Raw genomic sequence first — 11,279 nt, forward strand, 5'->3', positions numbered from 1 at the left:
TCGGCAGGGGATGCAGTTATTGTCATAAAAACTACTTTTAATCCTGAAGCGCTGTGTCTAATGGCTGGGGCTTACATTTATATATGCATTAGGCTGGCACCACCTCTCCATCCTTCCTCCCCACCCTCTTTATCTTTAGGAATGATCCAGGAACATTTACTGCTGTTTGATCTTTGCACAGGTGTATTAACGATCCAGCACATGTTCCGGGCTGCCACAGGTGGGGAATAGGAGGCAATCAGCCTGGAGCATTCCTAATGATGAGGAGGGTGGGGAGGAAGGACAGAGGGTGTGCCAGCCTAATGCATACTGTATACAAATGTAAGCCCCAGCCGTTAGACACAGCGCTGCCGGATTAAAAGTTGTTTTTATGACAATAACTGCATCCCCTGCCGAACGGACTCCAGGACAGATCTTGGATTAAAAGCAGTTATCTGAAGGTACAAGTGGTTTGGGGGGGGGGGGTCAGATTGTGGGTACAGAGTCGCTTTAAGGACACAGTGGTATTTGGCCTTAATGATGGAGCTATTTTTCATTTTCGTTTTTTCCTCCTCGCCTGCTAAGAACTATAGCTATTTTATTTTTCTGCGCTAGTTTTTATTAGTATCGCATTTGTGTAGATGAGAGATTTTGATCTTTTTTTCTTATAGATAATGTGACAAAAAATCAAATATTGGAACATTGCTTAGGCTGGATTAACTCTACGTTTTTGCAATGTTTTTTTGCAAAACAATTTTTTTTTTTGCCTTTGTGTGCATCCATTTTGATCAGTTTTTTCATTGACTTCCATGTTTTTGTGCGATCTTGGACAGTGGCAGTAGCTCAGCTTCTGACAATCAATGCGATCATGAGTGTCTAATGGTACTTTTACACGGAGCGATAATTCGCCCGATCGCACGATTAACCATTTTGAATGAATGATGTTTTTTTTATAACGATCAGCGTTTAGACGGAACGATACATCGTACGGAAAAATCGTTAAGCGATCATTTAAGCCTATCTCACACATAGGTGAAATCGTTGAATGACTGTTTACACTGAATGATCTGCGACGTTTTTGCGAACGATTTATTATTTATTATTATTATTATTTATTTATAAAGCGCCCTTAATTCCAGAGCGCTATACAATAGATAGGCAACAGGTAGGAACAAAACAAGATCAGAAAACATTACATGAAGGCAAAAGACAGACTGGTACATGGGGGAAGAGGACCCTGCCCGCGAGGGCTTACAATCTATAGGGTATAGGGAGAGAAACAGGAGGTAAAGCGCAGCCATTCAAGTGTGATGCAGAGTTATTGTATGTTGTAGCCTAGTTTGAAGAGGTGGGTTTTCAGGTTACTTTTGAAGGACTTGATGGTGGATGAGAGACGGATGTGTCGGGGTAGCGAGTTCCAGAGTATGGGGGAGGCTCGGGCAAAGTCTTGGAGGCGGTTGTGCGAGGTACGAACAAGGGGGGAGCGGAGACGGAGGTCACTGGAGGATCGAAGGTTGCGTGAGGGACGGTAGCGGGATATCAGGTCAGAGATTTACGGAGGGGACAGGTCGTGGATGGCCTTGTATGTCATGGTCAACAATTTAAAGTAAATACGTTGGGCAATGGGGAGCCAGTGGAGGGATTGGCAGAGGGGAGAGGCTGAGGCAAAGCGAGGGGAAAGGTGGATTAGTCAGGCAGCAGAGTTAAAGAGAACCAATCATGGACCAATTTAAAAAAATTTTTATTCCCTAATTAAATGTAATTATTTATTTTACTAACATTTGCAAATACTTTAAATTTTTTTTTTCGCCGCATTTTTGATTTATTCACTAATTAATTCACTGTCTCGCGCCTGCTCTTTTCAAAAGAGCCGGCGCGAGACAGGAAGCTCCCGGCATGCAGAGCGGCGGGAAGGGCTCCCATGAGCCTTTGCCCGCCGCTCTGTCAATACACAGTGATCTCGCGCGCTATACAGCGCGAGATCGCTGTGTATGTATGTTCTAACTTACTCTAATAGTTTGTAATGAAGATACAGACTGCCTTTGCAGTCTGTATCTTATACTTTACCTACTTCTTCGTAGTGGTGCAGCTAGGCCGGGCACCATCTTGATTCTGACCTTTGCGTTACGACGGTGGAACGCACCGCTGGAACGCAAGTGACATCATCAAGATGGCGCCCGGCCTTACTGTGCCGCTATGAAGAAGTAGGTAAAGTATAAGATACAGACTGCAAAGGCAGTCTGTATCTTCATAAATACTCTTCATGAAGATACAGACTGCTTTTGCAGTCTGTATCTTATACTTTACCTACTTCTTCGTAGCGGCGCAGTAAGGCCGGGCGCCATCTTGATAATGTCACTTGCGTTCCAGCGGTGCGTTCCACCGCTGGAACGCAAGTGACGTCATTAAGATGGCGGGGCTCGGCCGTACTGCACTGCTATGAATGATTAGGTAAAGTATAAGATTACAGACTGCAAAAGCAGTCTGTATCCTTAGATATAGACTTAAGGAGAGATAACCTTTTATAACAGGGACAGTTAAATTTAGATGATAGGTTCTCTTTAAGGATAGACTGGAGGGGATCAAGGGAGTTAGCTGGAAGGTCAGAGAGGAGGATGTTACAGTAGTCCAAGCGGGAAATAATGAGAGCATGTACCAATAGTTTGGTGGAGTCAGGGGTGAGGAAAGAGCGGATTCTGGAAATGTTTTTGAGGTGAAGGCGGCAGGAGTTGGTCAGGGCCTGAATATGTGGTTTAAAGGACAGGGCAGAGTCAAAGGTGACCCCAAGGCAGCGGACTTGGGGGACAGGGGACAGAATGCAGCCATTGATAGTGATTGAAAGATTAGAAGGCGGGGTGGAGCGAGATGGGGGAAAGATGATAAGTTCTGTTTTGTCCATGTTGACTTTTAGAAAGCGGGAGGAGAAGAAGGAGGATATGGCCGACAGACACTCTGGAATCCTGGATAGCAAAGAGGTGACATCCGGACCAGAGAGGTAGATCTGAGTGTCATCGGCATAAAGATGGTACCTGAAGCCGTGGGATTCTATGATATGACCCAGGCCAGAGGTGTAGATGGAGAAGAGAAGAGGCCCGAGTACAGAGCCTTGGGGAACACCAACAGTAAGGGGACGAGGAGAGGAGGTGGTGTGAGAATGGGAGACACTAAAAGTGCGGTTGGAGAGGTAAGAGGAGATCCAGGAGAGAGAGCTAGGCTAGTGACACCAAGGGATGAGAGGATTTGTAAGAGAAAATGGTCAACTGTGTCGGAGGCAGAAGATAAGTCAAGGAGAAGGAGCACAGAGTAGTGGCGTAACGATCAACAATGATTTGAGAACATGTTGAAAGATCAAAATGAATAGTTTCTCACTCGTCGCTTGATCGTTTGCTGCGTTTACACGTACGATTATCGTTCAAATTCGATCGTTATCGTGCAAATTTGAACGATAAATTGTTCTGTGTAAAAGGACCATTAGGAGTTAATGGTGGGCAGTAGTACAATTGCTGCTGCTCTCTGTCATTAGGACCCAGCTGGTGATAGCAGCTCCTAAGCTCACTTCATAGAGGTCCTGGCTAGAGATGAGCGAACCGGGTTCGGGTTCGAGTTGATCCGAACCCGAACATTCGGCATTTGATTAGCTGGGGCTGCTGAAGTTGGAAAAAGCTCTAAGGTTGTCTGGAAACATGGATACAGCCAATGACTATATCCATGATTTCCACATAGCCTTAGGGCTTTATCCAACTTCAGCAGCCTCCGCTAATCAAATGCAGAAAGTTCGGGTTCGGATCGACTCGAGCATTCTCGAGGTTCACTCATCTCTAGTCCTGGCACATGGGTCCTTAAGGAGTTAATATTCTAAAAATAAAGGGGCAGATGCATCATCTGCACAATTTTATTGAGCAGATGGTACTTTTGATGGGTTGTGCAAAATTTTATGGTTGTTGCGCCAAAATTATCATCAGAAGTACGTGCCTTGATAAATCTAGTGCAATTATCTTTTGCAGACTTTTTTTTTGCCTAAAACAGCTTGGCTAAAAACAATTATGAAGCAAGTAAGTAAGTGTAATTATGGTGCGTTTACACAGGCAGATTTATCTGACAGATTTTTAAAGCCAAAGCCAGGAACGGACCATAAACAGGGAACGGGTCATAAAGGAAAGCCTGAGATTTCTCCTCTTTTCAAATCCATTCCTGGCTTTGGCTTCCAAAATCTGTCAGATAAATTTGCCTGTGTAGATGCACCATTAGGCCCCGTTCCCACTGAGCAAAGCTAGCGGAATTCCGCGACGAATGCCGTTAGCCTCCCGCTCATAATGGGAGTCTATGGGAGGCGCGCGCTGCTGCTCTATACGCGCTGAAGAATGAACATGTTCATTCTTCAGCGCGGACAGGGCAGGAGCGCGCGCCTCCCATAGAGTCCCATTATGAGCGGGAGGCTAACGGCATTCCGCGGCGGACAATTCCGTCGCGGAATTCCGCTAGCTTTGCTCAGTGGGAACGCGGCCTTACCTTCATCTTTGGTGCCATTACCGTGCTATTAGCAGTTTAATCCTTGAATGTTGATTAGGCGTTTTGGTGCACTGGGGGCTGGACTATCACCCCCATTGCACCAAATTAACTGTTTGTGGGGCACTATTGGGGAAACTGACTAGTTGTGGGGCACTATTGGGGGAATTAACCACTATATAGGAAAGTATGTATTGGTGCAGTGTGGTGTTACGTTATACAGATGGAGCAGTATGTATTGGTGCAGTGTGATGTTGGGTTGTTGGGTGTGCAGTCTAGCAATATTTGTTGTGCACTGGTGTTAGTTTACTACAAGTAGAGCAGTATTTAATTCTTCAAAGTGGTTTTGCTTTGTCACTGGTAGATTAGTTATTGCTTTACTACAGTGTTGGTTTACTACAGGTGGAGCAGTTTTCTTTTTCCTGCACTTTGGTGCTGATTTGGCACTGCTCTAGGATATTATGTACACTACATGGTGGTATTTGGTGCTGTGTAGTAGTATGTGGTTTCGTTGGTGAGGCCCCAGCATGAACATGGATCGGGTGAGGCTAGAGAACAAAAATTTTGAGACGCACTGGTTCGGAGGAGGACATAAAACAGTATACAAGTACTTTTTTTGCTGTGTAAAAAAAAAAGAAGATTTTTAAACAAATTACAGCGATAGAACAAGAATATATATACATCATACATCATAACATAAGATAGATAGGAGATAGATAGATAGATAGGAGATAGATCTATAGAAGATAGATAGATAGATAGATAGATAGATAGATAGATAGATAGATAGATAGATAGATAGATATACGTAATTTCCCTTTTTGGTATCTATTTCGGCAAGGGAAATGTCACCTTGGACGCATTATGTGAACTTGGCCTACGTGCTATCATTTGTATTTAAGTCACTGTGCGCTTGAAGCTTACTGGCCCTTTAAATGTTGCTACAACAAAATCCTTTGATTAAGTCCATAATTAGCTAATCTGAAGTGAGCAGACGAGTGTGAAAAGCAGAAGTAGAGCATTAGCTCATTGTGATAGGAGCGGGGCTGGCAGGTAGACTGAGGCTTCCCTTCTGCTGATGATTAGCCGAGCTGCTGACATCATTCAGCTTCTAAATCACTCCTTGTGGAGCGTCACTCCAATCCCAGGATCCCGGTTGAGTTAAGCCTATTTAAAAATAGATAATGGTCACTTAAATTGCTTGCAACAGCGCAGCATAGAAAATCCAGACGGCTGTCTGCAAACATTTAAAACGTTGAAATATAACCATCCTTATATTCTGTATTCTATTTTATGTAAAATCTTAAGACGACTGGTGGTAAATAATGCAGGGACTACAAATCATTGCATTACAAATGCTGATAGCGTATGTTATCAATGAGAGCCATGCGGACACCATGCATAATGTACTGTGGTGGGAAGCAGATGCTAATCACTGTGCCGCCATGCTCGCGGGCAGCTCATACTGCAGCACTATAGTCATTTATAATAATAAATGGAAGTCATTACTGGATCGTACATTGCTGATTTTCTCCAAAGGTCAGGGCAATTGACTGATGCCTCATAGACCCAATAAACTCAGTGATCTTGGAAATTGCAGTTGTACAGGATTGATGTAGAATACAGCTATATGCAAACTTCTAGGTCCACACGGTCGTCCACCCACCATATGCCATTTTTCTAGTTGGGTCTACTTATGCGGCAAATGATCCTTTGCACACCTTATAGTTACACCTCTGCTGATATTATATCGTTTGACAGAGTTGTTTTGTCCATTGAATGTATAGAAATGTCACTTTCAGCTTAGGTGCATCAGGGTCATATAGAAGTTTTAGAAATTTTATAAGAAAAGCTCTAAAATCATGACTACTTTACTGTACATACGGGTAGGTAAGTGAGTGCATATAGGAGTCTTGGCGGAACTGATTGGTGATATACTGCCTTAGGGCCCTATTACATGGGCCGATGGTGAGGAGCAAGGGAGCGCTGACTGCTGCTGCAGCTGAGAGCAATAGATTACCGAGCTGAGATCAGCGTCATTACGGCGCAGACCTCCAGCCAGGTCACAAGCGGGGACCACTCCTCCGCGACCGCGTCGTGGGGGACGGTCCCCCTACTAGACCACCAAGTATGTGAGAACACAGTAATTTAAATGCAGCTGTCAACTTTGACAGCTGCATTTAAATGGCTTATTAGCAGGCACGGTGATTGGACCATGCCCACTAATTTGCCGCAGTCCTGGGCTGCAGAAAGCACCCGGGATCGCGGCGGTTCAGAGCGGGGTCACCGTGCGACCTCCTCTGAACACCCTTAACAACGCAAGGGCATACATTTACGCCCTTGGTCGTTAAGGGGTTAAAGCACTATGCTATTGAACTGATACAGTTGTGTTTGTTTAGTAGTGTAATGTTGTGTCTGTTTCAGAAACACAATATATATCATCACCTGTATGAGTTTACCAGTCAATGATTCTCTAGTGCAGGGATAGGAAACCTATGGATCTCCAGCTGTTACAAAACTACAGTTCCCATCATACCTGGACAGCCAAAGCTTTAGCTTTGCCCAGTTCTTGGTGTCATGCGATATAGTATCTAACATCCTTTGTCAGGCCACTTTTAAAGAAGTATTCTAGAAGAAAAAATATTTTCAACTCAGCTGGTACTAAAATGTTAGAGATTTATCAGTTACATCTATAATGTAAGGTTTCCAGTACTTACCAGCTGCTGTATGTCCTGCAGGAAGTCTTGTAGTTCTTCAGTCAGAAACTGTGCTCTCTGCTGCCATCTCTGTCCATGTGGCGAACTGCCCACACTAGAAGCAAATCCCCAGAACATAGTTGCAGCTATTTAAATAGAGTTTTATATTGTTGGGGTCACCTCTATCTGTTAGCAAGATAGGTTAGTAAGTAGGATAAATTAGTGTTAGTACGATGAGGCACATATATGAGGACTATACAAAATCCCTGCAGCATTACATTGCTTCTAGGGGAGAAAAGCTCCATAATCCGTTTTTTGCAATGAAGAAAGATTTATTCATAATCGAATACAAAAAACCTTTATGTAGAATCAGAGACATATGAGAGGTATAGAACAGCACAAGGCCTCGTGAACATCAATGGTCCATCAAAACCAAGGGCACTGCCAAGGGCACACTATACTGCATTGGCTGGCTTGATAGTAGTGACATATTACAACCTTGTCATAGCACAGATGAAAACCACTGGAAACACAATGAGGAATAGACGGAAAATGAGCAGAGGAAGAGGTAATTGTAATCTACATAATAGAAAAGGAAATTGAAGGCAGAATCCATCCATTTTATTCTATAATAAAACATGCTGCGTTTCATTATGCAGGCAGCCATTTCTCATAGTATGATGTCTCTACGTCACAATGACAAAGTAGCTGCTTCACTTCACACAATGACCATGCTGGTAAGAGCGGCCATCTGTATGACAGTGTAATATAAGTAGTTAATCTTAACTAGTGCCGCCTGTACAGAACATTACACATGTAAAAAGCAGTGTACAAGTGTTATATTACCGGGTTGCTGAAGATCATTGATAACATTGTGATATCTGGTTACAGTATTTGCAATGTGCAGTTCACGTATTATATACAGTATCCCTAGAATCTGACATGGATCCATTGTTATTGAAACAATAGATGATGACATGTTTTCTGTGCTATCCTGCTCTGGACAGAGGTGGCAGCAGTGAGCCCAGAGTCAGATTGGAAAAAATACACCACTTCCTGCAGGACATAAAACAGCTGATAAGTACTGGAAGACTTCAGATTTTTAAATAGAAGTAATTTACAAATCTGTATAACTTTGTGAGATTAGCTGATTTTCCAATCCTTTGTTTTCACAGGAAAATCCACTGCGATATTCTGCACTGTTATGGCCTATGGCTCTGCATTCTCGCAGCAGATTTTAATTCCGCTACGAGAATGTAGCCCCTGCCTACTAAACTAATTAGGTGGTGGGTTTTGAACAAGTTATTACATCACCTGCAGCACTCCCCTCTGCTTCTCCGGCTCCCAGGTTACTGACAGCCTGCTCAGCCAATCGGTGGCTGCTGTGGGACAGCACACTGATTGGCTGAGTGGGCTGTCAGTGACATAGAAAAGTTATCATGTCTCTCTTTGACCTAACAGCTATCTAACAGTGTCAGCAGTTCGGAATCTGAATTACAAAGGGAACCAATCAGGACGATTGTGCTGATATGGTTCCCAGCAGCAGTGTATAGATGTACTGTGAAGCCTGCAAAGCAAACCAGCCACAGCTGAGTAGTAGCTTTATGAAGGGGGGAAAAAATGTTTATTACACCACACGAGGTCGGGAGTGGGGCAGCAACTAGTCATCTGGGCAGGGAGCGTCCCTGACTAGTCACGGCTCTCTGCCTGTCAGCCCGCAGTGCGGGGATGATTGACAGGCAGGGAGACCCATTAGTGGCCACTCTGTCTGTCAATCATCCCTGCATGGCACAATGACGGGTATGGAGCTGTGACTAATCATGGGGAGGTTCTCTGCTCAGATGACTAGTTGCTGCCCCTCTAACACAGGGTAATAAAACTGCTGGGAACCATGTCAGTACAATTGTGCTGAGTGGGTCCCTTTAACTTTAAGCATTAATCACATGGCACAGCCATAGGCACAGAGGCTAAACAAAGGTACTCTCTGGCCTGCTGTATGGTACTCTGTAAGTCTAGGTTCAATCAATGTTTTTGCTGTTCGTTTAAGGTGCACGGAAAAAAAAAATGTATGCAAAAACCGATGCTATAAACAGATGTGGTTGTATGCCATAGTGTAGAATCCGTTTTCCATTGACTTACATTTATAAAACAAAAAACAGTTCTTATGTCTCCCTTATTTCTACTTCATCATATATAATTTCCTCTTTTCTAGGTGCTTTTCTCTTCTGCTGGACGCCCTTCTTTGTGGTGCACATCACCCGAGCTCTTTGCGAGTCCTGTTATATGCCTGCACCACTCTTTAGCACCGTCACATGGTTGGGATATGTCAACAGTGCCCTGAACCCAGTCATCTATACGATATTCAACACCGAGTTTAGGAACTATTTTCGCAAAGTGCTTCGAATGTGCTGCTAATCCTTGGAGACGTAACACATCAACATGCAACGTGTCCTGCTAGCCGAAGGAACCAGCTGCTTTGAACATTACTATGCGGACTATGTGGTTCTTTTTACTCAACTGGACTGGGTTGAGGCAGAGGATATAACAAACCATAGGAGGCTCCAGCAGGAAATGGAGATAAGTAAATGTCATCTCGCTGCTTTAGTGATTGCTGATATGGAAACTTTCTTGGATTATTTAAAAATGAAGAATTACTAAAATCCCTAATATGGTATTCAGTAGAGTTTTTGGAGGCGCAGCAGATTAACCATAGAAAGGAGTAAACATGTTATGTGGCTCTATCCTTCAAAGAGTTAACCATGATGTCATCTGTGTGAAGTTCTTTAATGGGTTTAAGTATTACAATTAGCTTTCCATAAGTGGAAGTATGCTTTCTCTACAGACACAACCCCTATCTGCTGTGCAGAAACAGGGAGAAGACCTTCTTTTGTCCACAACTGCATTAGTCACTTGAAAGGGGTCCTATAAACTTCTAACAGCTTTGCTTGGTGATGGACCATACCGGTACCTGAGAAACGTAAGGTTGCAAAACCAATGTCCTATAACCCAGGAGAAGAAAGATTTTATATAGATCAATAAAGAGATTGTTTGATACAAAGAGGCTGTGTTCATTTATTGGAGTTCGAATTAAGATTGTCACATGGATATACAGTGTAAGGCTATGTTCACACTGCGTACGAATCCGTCCATAGATCGTACGCCGCCGTACATGTGCGGCTGAAACTACAGGCGTGGGAAAAATCGACATGCGGCCGGATGCGTACGCACCGCGAACATACGCCCGTAGTACAGTTCTGCTTCCCTAGCTTGTTTTGAAGCGATCTGAAACAGGTCATTTACTTGGAAATCTTCGCCCAGCCCAATAAAACTCACAGAACCTTTTGGATCGAAAAATCAAGTTCAATTTGGCTGAAATAAGTACTCCGTACGGGACCGCAAGGAAATCCACGGCCGTGAGTTCGAACATTTCCGTCCTCAAACAACAGTCTTGCTCATTTTTCCCGGCGGCGTATACGATCCAGCCGTAAGCTCATACGTAGTGTGCATTGTGCGGGCGTATATCGTATACTTTCAAGCGAACACATCAACCTCAAAACTATGTGCGTATATTCGCGGTTCGCACTACGAGCGGAAAGATACGTAGTGTGAACCTAGCCCAAGGCTATGCTTACACTATGTATAAACAATGGCTGTTGTTCAACACGTCTGTTGTCTACCGTGTTAAACATCGGCCACTGTTTGACATGTTCCTGCAGCCGATATGGCAGTATCGGGAACATAATTTTATATTATTTGGATTGTGGGAACATTTGGGTGTGCCTGCAATCCAATAAACCATAGAGTTCAATGCAATGTACAACAGTCAGAACGGCCATACATTGTGCAAACAGAGTGTGAACAACGGCTGTTGTTCACACTCTAGCGGCTGGAAATAATCGACAGATCAATTATTTCTGCGGCCGTATTTGAACAACAGCTGCTTCACTGCAGTGCATTATTTGAGGGCAAGAACAGCCGTTGTTTTAATTACCAGCAACGGACGTTCTTGACCTTAAAAAATACACTGTGTGAACATGGCCTAAAAGCAGACAGGTTACTTCTCACTCTTTATAGAAAATGCCCTGGCTAATATTCCAA

The 11,279-nt window shown here is 43.7% G+C and overlaps 1 protein-coding gene across 1 annotated transcript in view; it reads left to right on the forward strand.

Annotated features, from left to right (window-relative positions):
- DRD4 (dopamine receptor D4) overlaps nucleotides 1–10,218 on the forward strand; it is a 45,087-nt gene extending 34,869 nt beyond the window's left edge. The window contains exon 4 of the mRNA XM_069968321.1: nucleotides 9,394–10,218. Coding sequence (XP_069824422.1) covers nucleotides 9,394–9,596 — 203 coding nt within the window. The 3' untranslated portion in view covers nucleotides 9,597–10,218. The remainder of the gene's footprint in view (nucleotides 1–9,393) is intronic.
- Nucleotides 10,219–11,279: the final 1,061 nt, after the last annotated feature.

Source organism: Dendropsophus ebraccatus, chromosome 4 (assembly GCF_027789765.1).
Source record: "Dendropsophus ebraccatus isolate aDenEbr1 chromosome 4, aDenEbr1.pat, whole genome shotgun sequence".
Taxonomy (NCBI): domain Eukaryota; kingdom Metazoa; phylum Chordata; class Amphibia; order Anura; family Hylidae; genus Dendropsophus; species Dendropsophus ebraccatus.